Consider the following 27,401-nt stretch of genomic DNA (forward strand, 5'->3'; position numbering starts at 1 on the left):
CGACCAACCTTATGGGAATCAATGCAATCGATTACTGGTGCCGCTAAGGTCGTAACCATATCGTAGCCAACCAATTGGTTTTTGGTTTACCGTCGTAACGATAAACAGCTGATTACGTTAGGGATACGACATACGGCACCAATGACTCCCGCTTTACAGTGAAAATAAGATCGTGCGTAGTCGTATTGACGAAGGATGACCGTCTAGGTTTAATATTTTTCTGGTTAGTCTAATATTTAAATATACCATTTTTCTTTTCGCCACTCTGCTATGAATTGTCTTGCACTTTTAAGACCGATATGCTAATTATTGAGGATGTACATACATACATTAGTACATAGCCTTTATTCGAATGTGTGCAAAAACGTAAAAAACTTCGAGCATGCAACTCAACAAAACTTGTTCAATTATAGTTTTAAAACTGCAATTTTGGAGTGCAATTTACAAGGAAACTTTCTATAGGCCACTGGTAGAGAGCAGAAAAAATTAATAAAATAACTCAAATTGTTTTGATTTTGCAGGGCTGCCGGCTACCGATCACGAGAATCTCACAACCACTGCGGTTGCCGCAAAAATGGCTAAGCGGGGTTTCTACTTAAACTGATAACACTTATTCGTTTGTATAGCCTGTCGATATATGCTGTATTGCCTCAGAAACGACTTGCTCCATTCGGATGAAAGTTTATTGTAGACGCTACCCAGGAAGTGATTACAAGGTCGCCTCCTATTATAAATCCGTTAAAAATTGGATAAGATTACCAATATGGGTATCAAAGGAAAGATATTTGATTTTGTATTCCTATAGAAATATTTCTAAGAAGGGTGTTCGCCTAGCGTTTATTACATTTTTCTTTTTATATTTCTTTTTAAATGAGGGTATGCAAATTAAGTTAATTTTTTTCACAAATGCCTTAGAAACTCTTATTTTTTATGATGGTGCAATGAAGAGCATTCCCTCGCAATCCATAGATACAAGTTTCAGATAAATTATGAGTTCATGTTGTACATGCTCTCAATTGATAAATACACACATTTAACGCCATGTCAACGGAGCTATGAAACTGATTTTTAGAAATTAATAAAATAGCTGCTTAACATCATGTTAAAGTAATTAAAAATGTTAATGGTTTAATATAAAGTAAATGACAATTCAAAACTAGCAGAGAACAAAGCGAAACCGAAACATATGGAATGAAACAGCCAGTGTGACCGCCATGACCAAAACCATAAATCTATGGCATATTCGAATAATAAATAAGTTCACAATCACCACAAACCACCGCTTTAGGTATTTACATAAATGCAAATTAAACCACAAAAATGGATGCTTCTCACAATGTTCAATTTGACCTAGCTTGTGGGGCGAAATTCAAATTTTAAAGTTGGAAAAAATGGGATTATTTTTTGTTTAGTATCGGTAATAAATACTTTACTTATCATGTAATCAATTTTTATAATGACTTGTGATTACAAATATCATCATCATTATTTGACGACAGCTATCCCTGTTTCGCGATAACTGACGCTAGTTGGAAGCACCAAGGGGGGTCAAGTCTTCCTCCACCTGCCTCTTCCAACTTAGTGGAGGTCTACCTCTTCCAATGCTTCCAAACTGCGGCGTCGACTGAAATACTTTCTTCGCCGGCGCGTCTTCGTTCATCCGCATAACATGAACTAGCCAGCGAAGTTTTAGGGTTTTTATTCGCTGCACAATCGTCATATAGACGTAAGGTTCATACAGCTCATCATTGCACCTCCATCTAGACTTGCGGTCATCATCACGGACAGGACCATAGATCTTCCAGAGAACCTTTCTCCCGAAACTCAAACATCTCATCTTTTCTCAACACTGTCCAAAAAAATAAAAGACTGGAGATCAAAGGCCTTATGTGAAAAAATAAAGATCAAAGCTCAAAGATCAAATATCAAAAACTAAAGATCAAAAATTAAAAATCAGAGATTTAGGATCGAAAATCACAGATTTAAGAGCCAGGATCAATGATCATTGATTAAAAATCAAAGATCAAAGGTAAGAGTTGAAAGATCAAAGATTAAAAGTGAAAGATGAAAGACCAAAAAACAAATATCAAACATCAAAAACGAAAGATAAAAGATCGCAAAATATAGATCAAAAGCCAAAAATCAAATATCAGAGATTCAAGATCAGAGATCACAGATTAAAGATCTAGAATCAAATACCTGAGGCCCAAGATCATAACTTGTGGCTTGAAGATCATACAGCAAAGATCAAAGAGCAAAAATTGAGGATCAAAGATTCAAAATCAAATGTCAGAGTTCAAAGAAAAAATATCAACAATCAAAGGTCCAAATATAAAAACTAAAGATCAGAATTCAAAGATGAAAAACTGAGTTTCAAAGACCAGTGATAAAACGTCATAAATCAAACTATCAAAATTGAAGTTCAACGATCAAGTATTAAAGATCAAATATTAGAACTCAAAGATCAAATGATCAAAAATTAAAGATAGAAAAGTAGAGATAAATGTAAAAGCTTAAATTCGAAGTTCAAAGCTCATAGGAAAACTTGAACGTTCGAAGCAACAAAGACGAAAGCTAAAAGCTTAATCCTCACAGATAAAAGATCAAAACACCAGGGTCAATCCCAATGCTCTGAACTTTTCGAATTTGGAAAAAATGCATATCTAAAATATTAAACTTAGATTGTGAAGAACAAAAGTTTCAAAAAAAAAAAAAAAAAATAAAAAAAAATAACATTAATAAATGTAAGAACTTAACCATTTTTATATTTTTTTAAAAACATTTTACAATATTTCGACTTTTTCCGAATAAAAAAGGCGATTTACATATACTTTGGGTGCTACTAATTCCGCTCCGATATCGAGGTCAAATTGACTACTGTGCATGAATATTAAGCGCGTGTGAGACTATAGTTTGCTGCTCTTTTTCGTTTTTAGCTAAAATGGTTAAACAAATAAAAATTAATTTATACAAAATGCTTGCCATGTCAACATTTTCATAAATTTTTAATACAAAACAAATGTCTATAAAAATTTTGTTTTTGAAAGCAATAAATTGTTTTTTACTTATTTGAATCATAACGTTCAAACAATGGCAGTTCAATGGCGGCAGCTGAGTTTTTCTTTTTTTTTTTGTTTTGTGACGCCCATATGTTTAAGTGTATTGGAGCAACACTTTAACAATTAGTAAAATTATACATTTTAATTTCTAATTTATTTATAGCGATATATGTATATTTGGTTTCTTTGTCATTGCTTTTGTCATCAACAAAATGTTTTTCTTAATTTATTGTATTTTAATGAATTTTTTTATGTTTTTGTTGGCACATCATGAAATTTCCTTTTTTGTAATTTCATAAAAACTGTGGGAAAATATTTTTGCAAAAAGTCTAATGATTACACAATGCCAACGTATTTGCAGCGGGGAATTCAAGTTGTTTTGGCTAAATATTGACATAGACAAATACATATGCACATATCTATGTACATACATATGTATCATAGAACTAACATTTGTATGTTGGCATTTAAAACACATTTGTTGCTCGTTGTTAATGGGCCTTTTGTCTATAAATGGCGTTAATGGTGTTGTTGTTTGGTTTTTATATGCCATTGATATGTACATGTGTTTGTATATTTGATTTTTATTAGTTTTATTATGTATGTATCTCCATTGCAAGTCACATCTCTATTACTTGTTTAAGCGCGCGACTTTTTCATTTTACATTGTTGTAATTGATTAATTCTCCAACACCAAACGTACTTATTAAGCAAACGATCAATGTTTTAATACATTTTATTCCAATTTTCGCCATTTGAAATGTAGCTTTGATTTACTACGTAAACACGTACTTCATGTTAGATATATGTATGTATATTTGAGAATAAATCATAAGGATTATGTTATTAGTGATCTAAATAAGAAATCTTTTTTAGCTAGTTAAGCGTTATTTTTCCCCATCATTTTTCGCGCGTGACGTTACCGTCACATTGGGCATATTCGAGTTAAGGACCTCTTTATTTCCTTTTAATATCCTTTATGGCTGCGTCACAATGAGTTTTGATGCAAAGCCGAACATCGTCATAATCGCGTAAGATTTTGCCTTTGTAAATTTGTAAAGAAATTCAGACTTAGCAGTTGAATATTATTTCGGTTTGCCCATTGACGTAAAACAATTTCGAAAAGCACTGTTATAAACAATCTCGCTATACAAGAAAAATACCTGCTAGCATATTTCGTCATCTATTCTTTGTTAAAATGCAGTTTTTAATTTTGAAAAATATTAGAAAATTACCAATGAGTGGAGAAAATGTTATAACTTGCAAAGTATGAAAGTACTCATATCCAAAACAAATGTAAAATTCGTTTTCTTATGCTATGCTTGAAAAAAAAGTTAAATTTGGCTACTTTTTCATGTCAGACGGCTATTTGTCGCTCCCCATGCATATACATGCAATATATTCATCTATCAGCGCACGATGCTGCATCGAAAATCTTATTAGAGCTCTGTACTCGTTTTCATACTAAAGGATATCGGTTATTGATTATTTCAAGATCTTGAATCATATGGGTGATATGGTTCAAATGTGGTCCAGATACCAAGATCAAAGTTAGTCATATGATTTTTATACCTTTCATGAACATGAAATGGTATATTAAATTTTGGTCCGATGTTTGTAACGTTGAGAAATATAGAAGATAGACTCACCATTAAGTATACCGAATTGATCAGGGCGACGAACTGAGTTGATATAGCCATGTCCCTCTGTCCGTTCGTCTGTGTGTTTGAACGCAAACTAGTCCCTCAAATTTTGAGATATCTCAATGAAATTTGGCACAAGGATGTATTTTTGTATTATATTAGACATTTGTTGGACCCGTTAGGATCGGACCACTATAACATATATCTCCCATACAACCGATCGTTCAGATAAGACGATTTTGGTCATTCCTGCCGCAATTTAGAAAGTATAAACGTGAAACTCGGTGATATTTATTCACATATATCATAGAAGATTTCATAAAAAAATCATTTCGATCGGAGCTATATATAATATAAATCCCATACAAGCGATCGTTCAGATAAGGGGGTTTTTGCCATTTTTTATTTTATATTTATCTTAAAAATCGTTCAGGTGTGTACATTTGTTCACTATATATTTCTTATCTTAGACATTCGATTATTTGGAGATTACGAACGGCATAAGATTATTGTTCAGCCTCATTCATGAAAGGTATGAAGTCTTCGGCACAGCCGAAGACAGTCCCGTCCTTACTTGTTTTTGTTTTTTTAAGTTTAAAATTGTTCAATCACTTATTCCGTTGAGTCCAAATCTGGTTGTCTCGATTTCGGAAAAAATCATTCGATACAAATTTATCCCCATGTATCTAGGGCCAGTTTTAGGGCATGTGGAAGAGTAAGGAAATTTCCAAAACTATATTCCCCGAGGAGGTGGGGTGGTGGGGGGGTGAGTTATATGAAACGATGAAGTGAAAAGTTTATTATACATTGAAAATTTCATTCGATCAACGTTTTTTTATTATAATTTTTGAGATTTACGACAGGACTCTTATTTATTTGTGTTAAGTGTCCTTGTGCAAACTTCAGAAAACTTGGAGCAGTATTTGAAAAACGATTTTTTTTTGAGAAATAATCCCGCCAAAATCTAACGACAAGAATTTGTCCCAGGCCCTTCATCCAGACCTTCCATCTTTCCCCAAGTTTTTATTGAATTTAAACTTTTTATATTGGCAAGTATTGGAAAAATATATTTCTTTCTGATATCCAATGTAGATATGCCTTCCGCTTATCGCAACAAGGTACAGAGGACACATGCTTTGAAGAAAAAGTAACGAAATCGTTTAAGGACCACGGGGGTCGAAGACGAAAATAATAAGTTATATCTTAGCGAAAGAGCTTTGTATCAATAGAATTTTACTTTCTAAATTGAATTATAACATTAAATTGGAAAATACTGAATTTTTTGAAAATGGGTGTGGCATCGCCCCTTTTATGGCTAAGCAATTTTCTGTTTCGGGAGCCATAACTCGAAGAAAAATTAACATATCGTAATGAAATTGTGTACGCCTATTTGTCTTATAGCAGAAAATATTTCTAGTAAAAATGGACAGAATCGGTTAAAAAGCACGGCAACTTAGATATAAAACAAATTTAAAAGGGTCGTCGACTAGAATAATAAGCTATAACTTAGCAAAAAATAGCTTTGGATCAATGATATTTCACTTATCAAGTTTTATTGTAAGAGGAAATGGGGTGACATTTTTTTTTTCAAACGGGCTGTGCCACGTGTTATGTAGAAAAGTAATTTATCTGAGATGATATGTACAATTGAAGCTCACGCTGAGTATATAATGTTCGGTTACACCCGAAATTACACACCTTTACTTTTTTAAACTATATTTAATGTAAGCAACTTAACGCCCAACTTCGAAGTTAATAAATACGCATTTCAAATTGTAGTTCTAAAATTATATCAGTTGCAGAGTTAGAACATGGGCGTGGCTATCTACCGATCTTTGTTAAGTTTATTTTTAAATAGGAAAGATGCACACAAAATTTCGTGACTGTATCTAGACCATTCTGATGATACCGTTACCGAAAGCCGATGAAAAGCCTTTTTAATAAATGGACGTTGCCACACCCATTTTTCCAAATTTTCACGCAGTTTGAGTTATCTATGTATAGATAGCCTGCGTACCAAATTTGAAAGTAAAAGCTTAATTATGTAGTGTATTATCAGATAACTTTATTTATAGGAAATCTAATATATAAAATTCTTCTGTCACGGTTTTAGAGGCTGAACTCCTCCGAAAGGGCTGAACCAATTCTCATGAAATTTTGTGAGCATATTGGGTAGGTCTGAGAATCGGCCAACGTCTACCTTTTTTTCGCTACGTGTCTAGGGTCTTGAAATAAAAACGTGGACCCGGGTACCCCTAGAATGTGTTTATACAATATGGGTCTCAAATAAAAGCTGTTGATGAGTGCTATAGTACAGGATAATTTTCATACAACTGGGAGGCTACGGTCTCGAGATATAGCCCAAAACTTGGACCCGGGTACCCCTAGAATGTGTTTATACAATATGGATATCAAATGAAAGCTGTTAATGAGTGCTATAGTACAGGATAATTTCCATACAACTGGGAGTCTAGGGTCTCGAAATATAGGCCAAAACGTGGACCCGGGTACCCCTAGAATGTGTTTATACAATATGGGTCTCAAATGAAAGCTGTTGATGATTGCTATAGTACAGGATAATTTTTACAAAACTGAGAGGCTAGGGTCTCGATATATAGCCCAAAACGTGGACCCGGGTACCCCTAGAATGTGTTTATACAATATGGATATCAAATGAAAGCTGTTGATGAGTGCTATAGTACAGGATAATTTTCATACAACTGGGAGGCTAGGGTCTCGAGATAGAGCCCAGAACGTGGACCCGGGTACCCCTAGAATGTGTTTATACAATATGGGTCTCAAATGAAAGCTGTTGATGATTACTATAGTACAGGATAATTTTCATAAAACTGGGAGGCTAGGGTCTCGATATATAGCCCAAAACGTAGACCCGGGTACCCCTAGAATGTGTTTATACAATATGGATATCAAATGAAATCTGTTGATGAGTGCTATAGTACAGGATAATTTTCATACAACTGGGAGGCTAGGGTCTCGAGATATAGCCCAGAACGTGGACCCGGGTACCCCTAGAATGTGTTTATACAATATGGGTCTCAAATGAAAGCTGTTGATGATTGCTATAGTACAGGATAATTTTCATAAAACTGGGAGGCTAGGGTCTCGAGATATAGCCCAAAACGTGGACCCCGGTACCCCTAGAATGTGTTTATACAATATGGATATCAAATGAAAGCTGCTGATGAGTGCTATAGTACAGGATAATTTTCATACAACTGGGAGGCTAGGGTTTCGAAATATAGGCCAAAACGTGGACCCGGTACCTCTAGAATGTGTTTATACAATATGGATATCAAATGAAAGCTGTTGATGAGTGCTATAGTACAGGATAATTTTCATACAACTGGGAGGCTAGGGTCTCGAAATATAGGCCAAAACATGGACCCGGGTACCCCTAGAATGTGTTTATACAATATGGATATCAAATGAAAGCTGTTAATGAGTGCTATAGTACAGGATAATTTTCATACAACTGGGAGTCTAGGGTCTCGAAATATAGGCCAAAACGTGGACCCGGGTACCCCTAGAATGTGTTTATACAATATGGATATCAAATGAAAGCTGTTGAAGAGTGCTATAGTACAGGAAAATTTTCATACAACTGGCAGCCTAGGGTCTCGACATATAGGCCAAAACGTGGACCCGGGTACCCCTAGAATGTGTTTATACAATATGGATATCAAATGAAAGCTGTTGATGAGTGCTATAGTACAGGATAATATTCATACAACTGGGAGGCTAGGGTTTCGAAATATAGGCCAAAACGTGGACCCGGGTACCTCTAGAATGTGTTTATACAATATGGATATCAAATGAAAGCTGTTAATGAGTGCTATAGTACAGGATAATTTTCATACAACTGGGAGTCTAGGGTCTCGAGATATAGCCCAAAACGTGGACCCGCGTACCTCTAGAATGTGTTTATACAATATGGATATCAAATGAAAGCTGTTGATGAGTGCTATAGTACAGGATAATTTTCATACAACGGGGAGTCTAGGGTCTCGCAATATAGGCCAAAACGTGGACCCGGGTACCCCTAGAATGTGTTTATACAATATGGATATCAAATGAAAGCTGTTGATGAGTGCTATAGTACAGGATAATTTTCATACAACTGGGAGGCAAGGGTTTCGAAATATAGGCCAAAACGTGGACCCGGGTACCCCTAGAATGTGTTTATACAATATGGATATCAAATGAAAGCTGTTGATGAGTGCTATAGTACAGGATAATTTTCATACAACTGGCAGGCTAGGGTCTCGAAATATGGGCCAAAACGTGGACCCGGGTACCTCTAGAATGTGTTTATATAATATGGATATCAAATGAAAGCTGTTAATGAGTGCTATAGTACAGGATAATTTTCATACAACTGGGAGTCTAGGGTCTCGAAATATAGGCCAAAACGTGGACCCGGGTACCTCTAGAATGTGTTTATACAATATGGATGTAAAATGAAAGCTGTTGATGATTGCTATAGTACAGGATAATTTTCATAAAACTCGGAGGCTAGGGTCTCGAGATATAGCCCAAAACGTGGACCCGGGTACCCCTAGAATGTGTTTATACAATATGGATATCAAATGAAAGCTGTTGATAAGTGCTATAGTACAGGGTAATTTTCATACAACTGGGAGGCTAGGGTTTCGAAATATAGGCCAAAACGTGGACCCGGGTACCCCTAGAATGTGTTTATACAATATGGATATCAAATGAAAGCTGTTGATGAGTGCTATAGTACAGGATAATTTTCATACAACTGGGAGGCAAGGGTTTCGAAATATAGGCCAAAACGTGGACCCGGGTACCCCTAGAATGTGTTTATACAATATGGATATCAAATGAAAGCTGTTGATGAGTGCTATAGTACAGGATAATTTTCATACAACTGGCAGGCTAGGGTCTCGAAATATGGGCCAAAACGTGGACCCGGGTACCCCTAGAATGTGTTTATACAATATGGATATCAAATGAAAGCTGTTGATGAGTGCTATAGTACAGGACATTTTTCATACAACTGGGAGGCTAGGGTTTCGAAATATAGGCCAAAACGTGGACCCGGGTACCCCTAGAATGTGTTTGTACAATATGGATATCAAATGAAAGCTGTTGATGAGTGCTATAGTACAGGATAATTTTCATACAACTGGCAGGCTAGGGTCTCGAAATATAGGCCAAAACGGGGACCCGGGTACCCCTAGAATGTGTTTATACAATATGGATATCAAATGAAAGCTGTTGATGAGTGCTATAGTACAGGACATTTTTCATACAACTGGGAGGCTAGGGTTTCGAAATATAGGCCAAAACGTGGACCCGGGTACCCCTAGAATGTGTTTGTACAATATGGATATCAAATGAAAGCTGTTGATGAGTGCTATAGTACAGGATAATTTTCATACAACTGGCAGGCTAGGGTCTCGAAATATAGGCCAAAACGTGGACCCGGGTACCCCTAGAATGTGTTTATACAATATGGATATCAAATGAAAGCTGTTGATGAGTGCTATAGTACAGGATATTTTTCATACAACTGGGAGGCTAGGGTCTCGAAATATAGGCCAAAACGTGGACCCGGGTACCCCTAGAATGTGTTTATACAATATGGATATCAAATGAAAGCTGTTAATGAGTGCTATAGTACAGGATAATTTTCATACAACGGGGAGTCTAGGGTCTCGAAATATAGGCCAAAACGTGGACCCGGCTACCCCTAGAATGTGTTTATACAATATGGATATCAAACGAAAGCTGTTGATGAGTGCTATAGTACAGGATAATTTTCATACAACTGGGAGGCTAAGGTTTCGAGATATAGGTCAAAACATGGACCCGGATACCCCTAGAATGTGTGTGTATTATGGATATCAAATGAATGCTGTTGCTGAGAGCTCTAAAGTTCATTGTGATATTCGATTTAGTCGCATCAACCTGGCAAAAGTGATAAATATGCATGCGAAGCCGAAATAAAGACAAGAATTAATAATACCCACACACCTCTTTACATACGTCCTATTCGATTTGCCTGAAATTTCGAATATAAATTTGCCTATATTAGTATTTGCGATGCTTTTTTTCCGGAAAGTAAACTAGAGACGGACTGGGACTGGGATTAGGACTAGGACTGGGACTGAGACTGAGACTCGGAGTGGGACTGGGACTGAGACTCGGAATGGGACTGGAACAAAATACATACCACCCTCTGGGACTGGCCATTAGAGATGAAGAAGAATGAGAAAAGAGAGAAAGAGACTGAGAAAGAGACAGAATGAGACGAAGATGGAGATGAAGCGAAAAAGACGGAGGGAAGATTGAATAAAAATATTAGGAAAAAGTGTAGATGGTTAGGGCAGAGTTAGACGGAAAAAGTTTATTAAAATGTATGCAGATAGGCCAAATTTAGGGCAGAACAACGTCTGCCGGGTCTGCTAGTATTATATATATATACATACGTATTAAGCCAAATTTTAGTACGAGCCTTTGTCGAGTAAAGAAAAAGTAGTTTGTTGTTATTGCATCTTTGATTGAAAATCGGTAGAGTCTACTGATTTTTTCCGCTTTTCGCTGTTTTTCTTCATTATATTGCATTCAGAGCCATAAACAAAATTTCCGGACGATAGTCACTTTCTTGCCGAGAGATAGTATTTATGTTTTGATTACTTTGATATCGATGACATCACTACATAATATGTCTAACTACTTCATCTACTTCATTTTCAGAGCAATCCATATGCTTTAAAAGATTCGGCGACTGGTACAGAAATGACTGCATGGACTTCAGCTGGGTTGCAACCAACTACGGGATATTATTCATACGACCCGATGTCCGCTTATGGGTGAGTTAACAAAGTTGGCTTATACATACATATGTATGTATGTAGTTTAAAAACTTTAAGATAAGCAAACTAAAAATTCAAACAAATTCGATTGAATTAAGCTAAATAGTTATAGCAGTATTTTAATTGCAATTTTTTTTTGCTCTTTTCGCTGAACATAGTCAACTCATCCATATCAAATTACTTAAAATCCTATATATACACAATTATGAGTACAATTACAACAATTAATCACTCAAATTGATATTAAAACTTTATTTGACCCAATAAAAGTGTGTGTTGAAATATCCAAATAAATCGCATACAATCTCTCATAATTAATGTATCAACGAAAATTGAAATAATTAAAGCAAATTTAATGATTACAAATTACCAACAAAAACAGATTTACTGGAAAATTATGGTACAGCGCGGTCATTAGCGTATAAAGGCAGAGGGGTTTTTTGGAGCTGTGGCACACAAAATTCCCTGAAATAATTGCAAAAGATTTGCGTAACACTTAAAATTGATTTGAATTTAATTGTTGAATGCAGCGCGGTGCCATAATAACTCCATATCAATGCGATGGGTAAGATACACAAATTCATATACATATACACTAGGCCGGGTCGATTTGTGGGGAGAAAAAAAAACGCCCATTGCTCTGTGAAAATCATATTCTAGGGATCAAAATAAGAAACTTTGCCGAAGGAACTATAGCTCTAAAATGAATTCTGGTGTCCCCCAATTTGGGTCGAACTTTTGGGTAGGGGCAAATTTTGAAAAATCCCACTTTGACCCATTTAGAGTGCTCCAATCGAGTCCAAATGTATAACCGACCCCCACTAACTTTGGCCGCCCGACCAACCGATGCCAGTGGCACTTTACATGAAAAAATCAGCACAAACATATCCATACCAACTGAAAAGAGGTGCACCAATGCGTATACGTAACATTTTATTATTAAAATATAAACAAATAAAAAAATTTGCAATAAAATAATTTGAAATGTTTGTATGGTGAACCCCCAGGGAGGTTCCAGGGGGTGTGCCACTGGCATCGGTGGGTCGGGCCTCCAAAGTTAGTGGGGGTCGGTTATACATTAGGACTCGATTGGAGCACTCTAAATGGGTCAAAGTGGGATTTTTTAAAATTTGCCCCTACCCAAAAGATGGACCCAAATTGGGGGACACCAGAATTCGTTTTAGAGGTATGGTTCCTTCGGCAAAGTTTCTTACTTTGATCCCTAGAATACGATTTTTACAGAACAATGAGCGATTTTTAAATCGACCCTCCCTAATATACACTCTTGAACTCACACACACACATACATACAATGCAGAATTTTCAATTGCTTTATTGTTTTGTTGGTCGTTTGGTCTGCAAGCATTCAAATGCGGCGCGAAATTATTTATTTATGATTTGGCGCGGAAATAATCGCATTTAATTGCAAACAAAAACCATAACAAAAACAACTTAACAATCATTTAAATATTTACATATGTAGATATGTATTTACGTAGAAACAAATAAACAAAATGAAGCCCACTTAACCTAGCCCAGTCAGCAGGGACGAAAAGCATTAGTAAACGTAAATATTAAATATGTATGTTTGTATGTATTTATAGTAAGGAATTTATAAAGACTGAGTTGGGGGGCAACAAAGTGATTTAGTTTGACTGGTTGCATTTAGCAGCGCGCATTGTTGTTGGGCGTATGAGCATGACAGGCAAAGGTTCCAATTCGTTGAGCTTGGCGTGCAGCAGCAGAAATGTAACTGGCATATATGCACATGTGTATGTGTGTGTGTGCATCAACACCATACTTGCCACCATATTTTTCGCCATTGTATGACAACAAATGAAAAACAATAAATAAAAAACGTTAGAAACAATAATCAAAAGCGCATGCAGAACCATTAAATCAGCAATTAAGCGCAGAAAAATTAGAAAATTGTAACGGTCACAAACTGACTGATTTTGCGGTACTACGTGGCTTGATTGTTCTGGTTGGGTAACTAACTGCTTTGACATACATATTTACATACAAAAGCTCGTTGACAAAATGACAAAATTAAAACTGTGCAGCATTAACCCTTTAACGCACTCTGTGATTCGGAAGCCTCTCAAAACAGTTTTTGATGCGTCCAGACGGATATATGTACAGATAGGCGCCGGTGGCTGATCTGACTCTCTTAAAGTTCAGATTATCTCGGTAATTAAATTGATCGTTCTCATACTTATAATCATGACACCAACGTACATATGTATATCATTAAGCAGGCTGAGTGGAAGATCACTTTATTTCGATCGTCAGCTTGAATACCCTCTATTTCCTACTTTTAAAAAGGATCCTCTTTCGCCTCAAAATAAATTGAATATATGTGAAGATAAGGTATTTTTGGAACAATTTTCAAGAAAGCTTTTCAGTTGTTCACGATATAGAATGTTCTTTTAACTAAAATTCGGTGGCAGCGCGTTTTTTAAAAGCCGTCAACCGAGATAGAGGAACTTGAAATTCGATGCTTAGCGTTCATTGGTAGCAGAGAAAAAATCCTAATAATTGAGGTGGCAGGAAGTCCGACCATCCGCTTTCTTTTCCATCGACCAATCAGCTATAGTTGTAACCGCAAACGTATTCCCTATCTGCGCTTCGAGGGAGATCTTAAGGCCACAATAGAGGTGGACGGTTGGCGCAAGGGTGCGCAAATGGCGGACGAGACGATACATGTGTACACAGATGGTTCCAAAGTAGTAGAGGGAGTAGGGTCTGCGGTATACTGTGCTAATCCGGATAAGCAGATCCTACAGGCTGGCGGGTTACTGTAGCCTTTTCCAAGCGGAAATATTAGCCGTAACCAAAGCAGTAGAAACCCTGGAAGAGAATAGCTTAAGCTGCAACCGTGTTAACTTTTATATTGACAGTCAAGCAGCAATTAAGGCAATAATCTCGCATAGCACATCATCTAAATGCGTGTTAGAGTGTAAGCAGTCTCTGGAGAGAATCGGGACAGGGAGAAGCATACATCTATATTGGGTCCCAGGGCATATGGGAATAGATGGGAATGAAAAAGCGAACGAACCAGCTAAAAAGGGCGCATCCCTTGAAGCTTGCTCCGTAGATTTCTGGTAACACTACGGGCTCAATCAATCTATGTGAGGTCCTAATCGACCGGCCAGTTCAACCTAAGCGTATTCCTAGAAGATTTAGGAAACTATTACAGATATGGTCAGTCCTTTACAGAATATATATCCGGGACTTTCCCGGGACTCTCCAGAATTACTACCTTCTGATAATGGCCCAACTCCCGCAAGAACGATTTAATTGACTTTTCCAATCTTCCGGTCTGTGGATTTTCGTTTCCTCTTACCATTGTAGCAAAAGTAAACATTTTGAGGATGTACTAAAACATGTGAAAGGCCATTGTCTCCGTGGAGTAATGCTTAATATCAATTGCAATATTTCCAGGAGCATATTGGTAATAATTTTGAAGCGATTTCCATTAATTTTGTATTACCGATTGATTTAGAGATGAATCGGAACAATGTCGGGACTATTTTCGAGAGTACATCATGATTATTTTGAAACTTTTCTTGGATAAGCCCGCGTATGTTTTCAGGATATTTTATTTTTTAAATCTGTGCTATTGGGAAATCCAAGGAGTTATGGGTGATTTCGTAACATAACCAAAATAGTTACGCCTTGAATTGATATGAGTGCAGTAAAACACCATGAAAAGAATGAGTACAAAAACATTAAAAGGACAAAAAAGACAGAAGTTTCAGTTAAAGTGGTGGTTAAAGCTACTGTTATAGTTACAGTAAGATTTACAGTCACAGTTGTTGCAGTATAAGTTACAATTACAATTTCAGCTACAGTTACAGTAAGATTTACAACTACAGTTGCAGCTTCAGTTGTTGCTGCTGCGGTTACAGTTTCAGTAAGGTGGCCTGATTTAGTTTCTGTTACAGCTACAGCTGCGATTAAAGTAGGCCCAGCAAGAAAAGGGGCTTATAATTTTCCCGTGGTAGGCTTGCATGTCGTAAAAGGCAACTAAAATGCACAGACTCATAATGTTCAACGATGTCATATCATACTACCGTTGCCGAGATGGTGGGGCTTGTAGCTTAAAGATGCTGATTGCCGGAACGTACCAGATCTATATCCGACAAAGCTCTATCACCATCGGTAATGCTCCACAAATTCTACGGGGAGTATCTTACCACGAAAAAAATAAGAAGAATCATTAATTTGGCGTTTGCTGTAACTGTTTTAATGTACAACCGCTCAGATGTATTTTCTACACAAAAGACTGTTAAAGGGTTAAGATTTTTAAATACCTCTTTAGAACCACCAAGCGTGCAATTCATGTCTTATATCGCGTGGAACTGTATTTGTTTATTAACGAGACTTACTTTAATATTCGTTGTAAATTATTAGGTGCAAGCAAAGACATTTTTTTTACCAGCCAGCACAGTTCAAATTCATAACAGTAAAAATGGAATTTTGTTAATAGTAAAACATTTAAAAATGAGTAAAAAAAAGTTATAAAATAAATTTCAATAAATAATTAGAGCGTTTGGACTAACTGAGCTGCGTGCTGCCATAGCTATGTACTTAGACGCACGAATATCGGTACATATATACTTACATATGTATTTAGAAACCCCATTAGAATACCTATGTACCTATTTACTTACATATGTAAATTCGTTTGTAGTTATCCTCCCCGCCATGTTATAGTTGTTTTAATTACAACTTATGTTGTCTGTATTAGTTTTGATTTGTAGTTGTTGTTTTTTAAAAACAGCTTTGCTTTAGTATGTACTGGCTTTTTTTCAAGCAATTGCGATTTTTTTGCAAATAATTTTTATTTTCCTTGCAATTATTGTTTTTGTTGGCGCTTTTGTGTGAACAAGAATTTGATTTGTTTACAAGATTACAAGTTACAAGTTTTGTTCGATATTTGTATTTTGTTTTTTAGTTGTAGTCAATGTGTCGTTTGTTGGCGCTCGTGGCAAACTACGCTTTTTTGCAAATATACAAACACAAATTGTTGTTGCTATTTACTTTTGCTATTTTTAGTACTTTTTTTAAGTTTTTGTTCATTTCAGCCTCGTGTAACTAAATGCGTTACAAACCTATGATTTTCTAGTTGCCATAATTAGAAGGCAACAAATGCGCCTAACAAATACATACACATGTTTTTTTCTTCTACATATATGTGCATAGTTGAATTTATATAAATGCACGGCATTCAACCTCACACGCAACCAATAATGGAACCACACAATTTCGGCCAATTTTACATGCTTAAAGCGTGTGTTTTGTTGTGGCCATGGCGGTGAATGCAAAATTCATGTTTCAAAATTACCTCTAATGGAGGTTCAATACGACTAAACACAATGGTGGTTAACATTAGTTTGTGTGTGTGTGTGTACTTTTATGCCAGTAGGCGGTAAAGTCGTGGTAATGCAGACAAATGTCGGTAAAGGCCTCTGGCGTTGAGGCGCGTCAACGGTACATTTGTATATTAATTTAGTAAATTAGCTGAACACATTTTTAGTATTGTTGCATTTTCTAATAACCAATTTTATCTGTGTAATACCGTATTTAGAGTATTAAGTTAATGTGGTGCAGCGGTGCTATTATTTCACAATGGTAGATCCTAAAACGTTTAAAATTGTAAATATGTATATAAATTAATTATTTTATAGTGGGGCTTGTTGGGCTTCACTATATAATTTGTTTTCGCTTACCATTTTACTATTTTTGATAAGAGAGTATGCAGTCTTAAGGTAGGGTAAAATGGTGATTGATCGAGAGAAGATACTTTTAAAATTTACACAAAAAATTTACTTGGCGCCCTACGTTGGGCGTGCTTTTAACCCATTTATATACAAGGGACCTGAAATTTTACGTACAATAAAAAGATGATAAAAAAAGTTTTAAGGACTACCTTTATATAAATGTACCAAAAAATAGAAAACAATTTTTCCTTTAATACAGACATAGTCTTGTTGAATTTTGACTAAAAAACTTTAACAATAGCTCTTCTAAGAATTTTGAGATTTAAAACTATAAAGGCGGAGCGCAATCTTTCAATTTAAGGCAAGCCATGTATTTGGGATTAACTAATTGAGTATTTAAAGTTTAAACACGCACTCTACCTTTATAATTTTAAATCCCAAAATTCTTTTACAAGAGCTATTGTTAAAGTTTTTTTAGTCAAAATTCAACAAGACTATGTCTGTATTAAAGGAAAAATTGCCTTCTATTTTTTGGTCCATTTATATAAAGGTAGTGCTTAAAACTTTTTTATCATTTTTTTATTTTTAAATTTTTTCGTAGTAGCAACACCCATGAAGGTGTGGCCTAATCTTCTAAATAGTTCGACTTGTGCGTTACGTAGATCAAATTGTGTGATCGAAAATTGCACTTTCACCGAGTTTTAAACTATATTTCAGGTTTCAAGTCTCTAGATATCCAGGAAGTTAGTTAAAAATCGACTTCAAGATTCCCAAATTAAAATTAATTTTCCTAATATCTCGAACCATGCGCCACCCAGCGGATTTTTTTTGATAAAATGTTGCATTGTCACCAGGTTCGGATCCACGGCCCAAGCCTCAAGTCTCTAGCTCACCGGCAAGTTACTCAAAAATCGATCGCAAGATTCCCCTCGTTTTTCAAGAATTTGTAGTTATCTCAATTAGCACGCCACCTAGCGGAACTTTGTTTTCTTTAAATTGTATTGTCACCGAATCTCGAACTATGTGCTAAGTTACAAGTCTCTAGGTAACCGGGAAGTTAGTTAAAAATGTATTGAAAGATTCCCAAATTAAAATAAATTTTCCTAATATCTCGATCGCTGCGCCACCTAGCGGAATTTTTTTTGATAAAATATTGTATTGTCACCGGGTTCTGACTTACGGCTCAAGTTTCATATCTCCAGCTCACCGGGAAGTTACTCAAAAATCGTTTGCAAGATTCCCTGCGTTTTTTCAGGGATTTTCAGGGATTTTCGTTTATCTCGATTCGTCTGCCACCTGGCGGCATTTTGTTTTCCACGAATTGTAGTGCCATCCGCTCGCAAACTCTGTGCGAAGTTTCAAGTCTCTGGATCACCGAGAAGTTAGTTAAAATTCGATCGCAAAATTTCCATTTTAAAATTTATTTTCTGTATATCCCGATCCGTGGGTGGCGCACGGATTTTTTTTCACTTGCATTGTAATGTCTCTCAGATCTCAACTATGTTCTAAGTATCAAGTGTCTAGCTCAACGGGAAGTTACCGAAAAAGACTTTTCCGTGGGTTAAAAATTCGTATGGAAATGATGGGACAAACATGAAAGCGACTTAATATAAAGGTATAAAAAACAAAAATGTTGAGAGATTTGAAAAGAGCAACCATTGATTATGGTGGCTTTTTTAAGTTCCTTTGCAGCTTTTATTAAAATAAAATTATTATTGTATATTGTCAATTTCAACAAAAGGGTACGCAACGCTAAATCTACTCAAATTGCAAAATAAAACTATTATTGATGGCTAAAAAAAAATTTTTTTTAAATCTGAAATGAATGAAATAATTACTAGGCGCTCGACGTGGAACCTATCTTCAAAGAAACCGAAACTTAAGTTTAAGCAATAAACCTGGCATAAGTCCATTTTTTCAGAAACATTTCTTAACGCTCATTGATTTGGTAAGTGGGATGTATAAAAATTAGCAGTGTACCGTTTTGTCAATGTTTTAAAGGTAGATGAACTGTTTTTTTTTTTTTTTTGAGGGTATGAAGTATTTATAATGCGCCCTAAGTGGGCCTATTATAAAATCAGTATTTTAAATGATACCATATGTATATCCAATGCACGTCTACAATATGTATATAATGTAATATATCAAGTTAAAATCATTTTAAATATCAATAAAATGTATATAAATTTATGTAACTAATTTTAAAGCCAGCTATGCATAGTAAAGGAATATTAATAGTTTGGTTGGGGTTGGGTGGCAGCTGCCCAGCTAAGAAACAGGTCACTTCGATACTTTACGGACCAGTATCCGTTGTGCTACCAGATACTCTAACTAACTAATACCTACACTGGCTTCCCGTTATTTAGCGAATCATTATAAGACAACGATAAAGCGCACATCTAGCTTGTATTTCTCCAGAGAGTCGAATATGTTCCGAACGGGATTATTATGCCTTGTTCTCTTAAAGGCTGAGCATAAAGTGAATACATGCTTTCAGCTCGTCGTTCTCAATATAGCTAACATATCTCGGGTTGTCCAGTGTATTTACAATAATGGTTTTAAATTTCTCTAACCAAACACCCTATTACCATCCTGAGTGAAGAATTTTACGATGTCAAGACGATGAGGGATCTTATTCGATTTTTTATGTGGTATAGCTTTTTCAGTATCGATATAAAGAAAGCAATATGTAGGGAACAGGTTCACTGGCGGAATCAACTTTGCATGTGATCACAATATCGTTTGTTTAAGTAAACTGTATCTATCAATATCATATTGAGGTCAGATCTTGGTGATTTTTGTTTTTTGTTTTTTTTTTTGCTTTCATTTTAAATTCCCTTAAGTGTTGCAGCAAAACAGGAAGAACTTTTACAGGGTTCAATGGGTTGATAAGATTCAATGCGGTCATATTAAATCGTTCCCAAACTGACCGGATATATATCCGGCAAAGGGCCATCGACAACGATAACACTCCCTAAAACCTTCGGGGGTTATCCCTATCGCTACAAAAACAACAACAACGTTTACACAAATCCAAGTATGCAAATATATTTACATATAGCTATAGAAATTATGTTGAGAGCAATTGGCAGACGGGACGTGATTCTAAGGCCCGCGAAATTGTTTCTTTGGATGTTGGTAGTCAAACAGATGTGAGTTTGTTGTGAACTCTTGAGAGCCATTAAACTCATCGCGCGGGAAATTTTGTTATATATCCTTTTCCTGTATTTAAGTTCATTTGTTAGCGGTCTGAATTAATTAATATAGGATTTCACCATCGTGTTAAAGACTGCTGATAAGCGTAAAATACTGGCCGACAAATTTTCAAGCATTTTTGAACTTAAACGAAAGAAAAGCAAAAATTTGCAGTACTAGCTAGAAAACGAACCCAATAAAATAAACAAGAGAAATAATAAATGGCATAAAACAGCCAATGGACCAATTTTACTCTATGTCCTTGCAAAAAAAGTGATTGGAACTAAAAGGAAGTGCAAACAGCAAAACTACATAGCAGTAAATGGAGTGATGTCGAATTTAGTACAACAATAAAACTAGGATTCGCATAATATGAAAAACAACTGTTCAAACAGCTAAAAGTGATGTTGAGTGCCACTCACAAAACGAGCCTCAACAGGGTTTGCCAAGCGGCTTAAACCGATGCCAAGAGCAAACATAAAATCAAACCTTTTTTGCTACTACTGAAAAAATGCGCTTACACCCCATACTAAAGAAAAATTAAAAAGGAAAAAAATAAAATTGCTGCAACCAGCAATGTAAGTGGCTTGCGGCAGCAAGTGCCGACCAGTGGACAGTCGTATGTAACCACCGTGGGGCATAGAGCACCAACATGGATTGCGTTTGGAGTACTTACGAGTGATTGTTAAATTCACCGCACAAGCTGTTGATTCTTGCGGCACCATAAAAATCCCACAAAAAAAGCTAAAATAAAGAAATAAGAAAATATAAAAATATGCATGCTAAGGCAGTGAAAGCACACAGAAAGAAAGCAAAAAAATTACAAAAAAAACTGCAAAAAAAAATTACGTTAGAATACGTGGGCACTATGGCATGTTGCATGCCGCACATGCCACAACACAGCACAAGGTGCCGCACGCATACAAAATATGCAGAAAATCTCCGCTACTCTGTGTCAAATATGTCGATAATCCATTGCGGAAAGTAGAGGAATATGTGGCAAAGTGGCAGAATGCAGCATGCAACAGTGCTGCGGCAAACGGTGCATGAAAAGGGAAGCGCAAATGGCTGATGCAGAGATGCAGACATGGCAACACCATGTACGAGTATGAGTTACTTAAGTTTTTTTAATCTGTTTTTTCGTACCTCACTTTGCTTTTCTGGCGGCGTTAAGGGCCTATTACTAATACTTAGCATAGACTTGACTTGACTTGGCGTAAACTTGGCAACTTAGCCACTATTATAGTCCACTTAGCGCTTACAATCTGGCATCATAATCAGCTGTCATTTTATTGTGAAATATTTGCTACAAAAAGTGGTGGTTTTTGAACAAAGTTAATTTTGAGTACTACAATTACATAGAAAATCAATATTTAACAGACTTCTAAGTCAAGTTAAGTGTTGCTAAGTTTTGAGTAATCAGTAACATGCAATGTTCATTTAACAGAACTGTAAGTGACAGTTCTTAAGCCAAGTCAAGTCTATGCTAAGTATGAATAATGGGCCCTTTAGTGTTGCCAGAATGTTGGAGCAAGCGATAAGTGCGTGAGTTGCGTACTAAAGGATGCTTCTCTTATGTTGGTATGTGTGCGCATACTACGTACTAACGTATTTGATCATGTAACTACTATTTATGGTTATGTGTACAAATGAGTGTGGGAGATTTCGCTCCTGTTGCTGCTCCTATACGTGGATTTAAGGATATGTTGCCGCTTTATTTTGTTGCTACGCCATCTACACGTATCACCATTTTCCTTGATTTTAAATCGGTTTCCTTTTATAGTTCTTTGCTTTGTTTTTCTTTTATTTTTTGCCTGTGGATATTTTTTCACACTTTGCAGACATAAATTCTTAATTTTGTTGAGTGTATGCGTGTGTCGAACTTTTTTTTTGCTCGGCGTTTGTAAAGCAGCGTGGAAAATTAATTAGCTAAGCGTTGGGGCATGAATTTAATTAGCAGTCACTGATGGAAGTGAAGAGTTTTATTAAAATGAATAAAATAATGAAAATTTAATAAATCCTTAATGAAAGAAAATATTTACCAAGATTTAAAATTTTTATAGTAGAATAAAAAGGATTTTAGTAGCTGCTGGCATTGATTTTATTTTTTTTTTAATTTTTTATTTTCTTTTTTTCGAATGTAGTAAACAAATGACGTGCTATTTTGTCTATGGAGCCTAAGTCATTTGACATTGTTTCTCTTTTGAAAGAGAATTTATGCCAATCCATTTACGAATTCGACATTATTTCTCTTTCGGGTTTGGAATTAATGTCACTGACATGTTGTAAAAACTCCAAGTCAATTGACGTTAATCCCAGTGAACCTATTGCACTTCACCAATATAGAACTAACAAATGCGAAAGATTTTGTTGCGCCCAAACTTGGTTCACCTGCAAAATAACTCAGTCCTTCTCTTAACTCACCCTTTTTTACTCTCAACTTTCCCTTTCCCTATCTTTTCTCTTTCCCTACGTTTTAATCTCTTTACCTTTTACCTTTTACTTTAATGCTTTACCCTTCTCCTCAATCTATTCTAATTGCTTTATATATGTCTCTCCCTCTCTCATTCTCTTTTCTATCCTGTTAATGGCACTTAAGTTTTGATAAAAGAATCAAAAGACGCTGCTAGCACATATTTTCTTCAAAATAAACTACGTCGAACTTTCTAAATGGCGCCCGAGCAAAAAGGACCAACACCGCCAATGCGTTATCGACACAGACACTTCCCCGACCAGCAAACACATTGGTTTATAAAACAACGTAAAATAATGACGGATTCAGTTTTCCCTAAGAAAGCGAGGCTAAGGTAACACCTTTAATGATGTCTCGCAACGCCAATGTGAATCAAAATGGAAACATATCCTCTACGAGGCGTAAACAAACTAAAGGATTTGAAAGTATAAAATAGAGGTTGAAAGTTCTTCTATGATTGTTCTTGAAAGTTTGGCCGACAAAAACTACAGAGGCTATATCTCCGTCTCACTTATTCGTCAACATCTGACCATATGCCACGTGGACCAATTGTGCGAAATATCACATTTTTGTTAAGCGTAAATACAGTCCTTTTTTGAGAATTTCTGGCTCCCTCCTCAGCTGAACTTTTGAATCAAGGTGCTTGTTTCGGTGTGTAGGTCCGGATCAGCATTAAAAAACTTCCCTAAACCTTTGGAGCTCATCTATATCGTTACAACAACAACCAAAGACCCATGTGATAATAAAACTGACCAAAATCGTCTATATATTACTTATAGTAATAAAGTCGTCTAAACCCAACATTATCATCGAAGGTACATCACCAAGTCTAAAAAGTGTATGAGATCACAGAATATGTCAAAAATAAAATGTGTCGCCCGGTACGTAAAGTTTGGTTTTTTTGGTGAGCTTCCAAGCTAGAGTTACATTCAGATATTTTTTTCGAAATCACCCAGTATCCGTAAGTGGTTAAAGATTCCCCTGTGGGTGGGATTACAATTTGTCTGAAAATTTTACCCTACATAGCCCCGATAAAAGCTTTCCTTAATACCTTTACAAAGTAGTTGGGTTATACTTTTGTAGAACGAATTCATAGATACATCCATTCCTCAGTTTTAGAGTGTCGTTATTTTGGAATATTTAAAGACTTCATTTTCCTGTTACCAGCCCTTCAAGATATTTCTTTTTTCTCATTTTAGCTATGGTCCCAGTTATGATTTGGCTGCACGTCGTAAAAATGCCACACGGGAGTCAACAGCTACACTTAAAGCCTGGCTCAATGAACACAAAAAGAACCCTTACCCCACCAAAGGTGAAAAAATCATGTTGGCTATCATAACGAAGATGACTTTGACTCAGGTCTCTACATGGTTTGCGAATGCACGTCGACGTCTCAAGAAAGAGAATAAAATGACTTGGGAGCCAAAGAATCGCACAGACGATGACGACGATGCAATGCTATCCGATGATGAGAAAGATAAAGATGATTTGGATAGTGAAAAGGCAGCAGCACAAGGCTTGCATGGTGGCAATATGAATGATGAAAGGGGAAAAGGTGAGTTTTATAATATAAGAACTATTGTATGCAGACTAAGGTTATTAAGGAAGAAACTATAAGGCATTTTCGGAATCAACTTTTTCAAAAAAAAATCTTTAAAAGAAACAATTTGAAAACTAACTCTATTTTTCCTTTTCCAAAATTATTTATTAGAAATTGAAAAGGATGAAGATGATCTCCAAGATGATGACTCTAAGCCGATGGGGACGAATCCAAATGATCAGCGCAGCACGGGTTATCATGGCGGGAATATAGGCCCCTCTGCTGGTAGTAGCTACCATGGCTCCAGTTCTGCATCAAATCATCCACACAGTTACCATCCATATCATCATCAACACCCCGCTTACTATCAGCATCAGCAAGCACTTTTGGCGGCTGGCGGATATCCAACAAGTGGTATGATGAACAACATCAACAACAACAATATAAGCAAACATGATGGTAACGATTCAAAAAACCAGCTGAGCCGGGACTGTGGCGTGCCGATTCCAGCAAGCAAGCCCAAAATCTGGAGTTTAGCCGACACAGTCGCCAGCAAGACACCACCACCAATGCAGGTGGCAACATACATGGGCCATACACACCAGCAGCAGCAACAGCATGCAATGCAGCAAACGCAGTCGCACATGAACGGCAACGACATGCCCAACCATATGGGTTTGTCACAACAGGAGCTGCACCAACAACGGATGGCAGCTCCACCGCCAGCAGCACATATGATGACGAACAATTACACCGGCGGCACAGCATACTCGCGGGCGCCGCATACCACAGCTTACGGGGGTTTTCTAGGGGCTACAATGCAGCAGCTGCATACTACGAACAATATCCCATACAACAACAACAGCAACTGCAGCGGCAACAACAACAACTCCAATCAGCAGCACAACAAAAACAGCAATCACACCCTCAACAACAACAACAACAACAACAACAATATGGGCATTACCAATACAACCCTTACCAGCACGCGTATTATAGCAAATACTACGGCTCAACAAGTGACAGCGGCAGCATCCACGGCTCCCGTACACCCACCGCCATCTCGTATGCGTCCGAGCAACAACAACGTCAACAACACCAACTTACCACACCATCCGTACGTAGCAGCTCAGCGGGGGATGGGGTTTCCCGAAGCCCAACCCGATACTCCACCCCAAACTCCACCGAATATGAAATTACAGAGCGTGGCTGCGAATCTTCTACTTACCGCTTCACAAGTCCCTACGATCGCTACCTGTCGCAGTAATAGCAGTACTGGGGGCGTCAACGGTATGGGCTATATTACGGCGGGTAATATGCATGGTTATGCAATGAGCTATTCAACGCGTCTCGATGAATACTCACCACGTGATGAGAGTTCGAGTGGTTCGAGCAGCTGCAGTTCTGCGGATTCACCACGTTCTCAACCGAATGTTTCGCCCTATAAGGCATCTTTTAAGAGGTGAGTGTAGGAGGGAGAGCTGTTTTCTATAAAATATGGCTAATTGAATGTATTATATTTTTCTATTCATTAGTCAAAAAACCGACGGGCTTATTTCAGCTGTCTAAAAGGCAAATTTCGAACAGCAGAATTTCAATTATCTCATTGAGGAACAACTAACGAGGTGTGTATGTTTAGTTTCCTTACTATAATTATTTTTGTTAAAATTTCTATTTCTATTAATATCATCAATTTCATTATCAATATTGTTATCATTAAAACTATCACTATCACCATCACTATGCTTATACATATGGCAATGACTATGGGTCTGTTGTGACAAAGACAATGACTGCGAATATGGCTATGGCTATACTATGACTATGACTAAGCCAAAGGCTATGACTATGACTGTGACAGTTAATACCACTCTTATAAGTACCATCACTAACACATTACTGCTACAATCACTATTCCAATTAACTTGCTTTTAATTTCTTTTGATTTCCTTTTATCGTTCCAGCTGGTGTCAATATTCAAGTTTATCTGGGACTTTGTGCAAATATTTATAAAATTGAATTGCAACAAATTTAAATTTAAAATAAGTTATACATACAATAGCACCATATAAATTAACAAAAATTATCGCACTATGTTTATTTAGTCTTAAGTGCTAAAATTAGTTAAGCTTATGAATACGTTGATCAGATGTGTATATACATTAGAACGGGTCAAATTTTTTCCCATCAGGAGTATAGCACAAACGTAATCTACAGATGATTCTAAGAAAAATTGCTGAAGACACCATAGCTCTAAGTTTGATTTCGAGGTCCCCACTTTTGCAAAATAGATATTTTGCTTTTGAATGTAGGGTTTGGCCAAAAAATCTTCACAGCTTCTGATAGAATTATAGGAAAAATATCGTGTTGGGCTTAATTTAAAGGTATTTTACGTACGTTTCAGATTCTGTATTAATATCTATAGTGTTTTGGAATTTTAGTAGAGATATCAGGCTTAAATTATGAGAAATAACCCTAAAATGAACTTTTAACTACTTTATTATCATTTTTAACAAATTTGTTAAGGAATTTTTTTATTTGCTTTACAGCTAAAATAAGTTGAGAACATTTCCAACAATTCCCATACAGACAGTTTTTCTTTTTTCGAATTCGTTTTAGTAGAAAAAAATTTTCAAAAAAAACCTATATTTTCAAGTAATAAGCTAAAATTATTTTCTACTAAAACGAATTCGAAAAAAGAAAAACTGTATAACAAAGTTGTTGGAAATATTCTGAAATTATTTTAGCTGTAAAGAAAATAAAACAAATTTCGTTAACAAATTTGTTAAAAATTACAATAAATTAGTTAATAGTTCACTTTAGGCTAATTTCTCATAATTTAAGCCTGATATCTCTACTAAAATTCAAAAACACTATAGATATTAATACAGATTCTGAAATG

At 36.2% G+C, this 27,401-nt stretch overlaps 1 protein-coding gene across 3 annotated transcripts in view; it reads left to right on the forward strand.

Moving 5' to 3' along the window:
- The window catches only part of ara (araucan), a 189,518-nt gene extending 162,460 nt beyond the window's left edge, over positions 1 to 27,058 (forward strand). For all 3 annotated transcript variants that reach the window (XM_067786524.1, XM_067786525.1, XM_067786523.1), the window contains 5 exons: positions 11,447 to 11,562; positions 24,159 to 24,514; positions 24,671 to 25,961; positions 26,035 to 26,124; positions 26,464 to 27,058. In XM_067786524.1, coding sequence (XP_067642625.1) covers positions 11,447 to 11,562; positions 24,159 to 24,514; positions 24,671 to 25,961; positions 26,035 to 26,068 — 1,797 coding nt within the window. In that variant the 3' untranslated portion in view covers positions 26,069 to 26,124; positions 26,464 to 27,058. The remainder of the gene's footprint in view (positions 1 to 11,446; positions 11,563 to 24,158; positions 24,515 to 24,670; positions 25,962 to 26,034; positions 26,125 to 26,463) is intronic.
- The last annotated feature ends 343 nt before the right edge of the window (positions 27,059 to 27,401 follow it).

The sequence above is a fragment of the Eurosta solidaginis genome, chromosome 5 (assembly GCF_040869045.1).
Source record: "Eurosta solidaginis isolate ZX-2024a chromosome 5, ASM4086904v1, whole genome shotgun sequence".
NCBI lineage: Eukaryota > Metazoa > Arthropoda > Insecta > Diptera > Tephritidae > Eurosta > Eurosta solidaginis.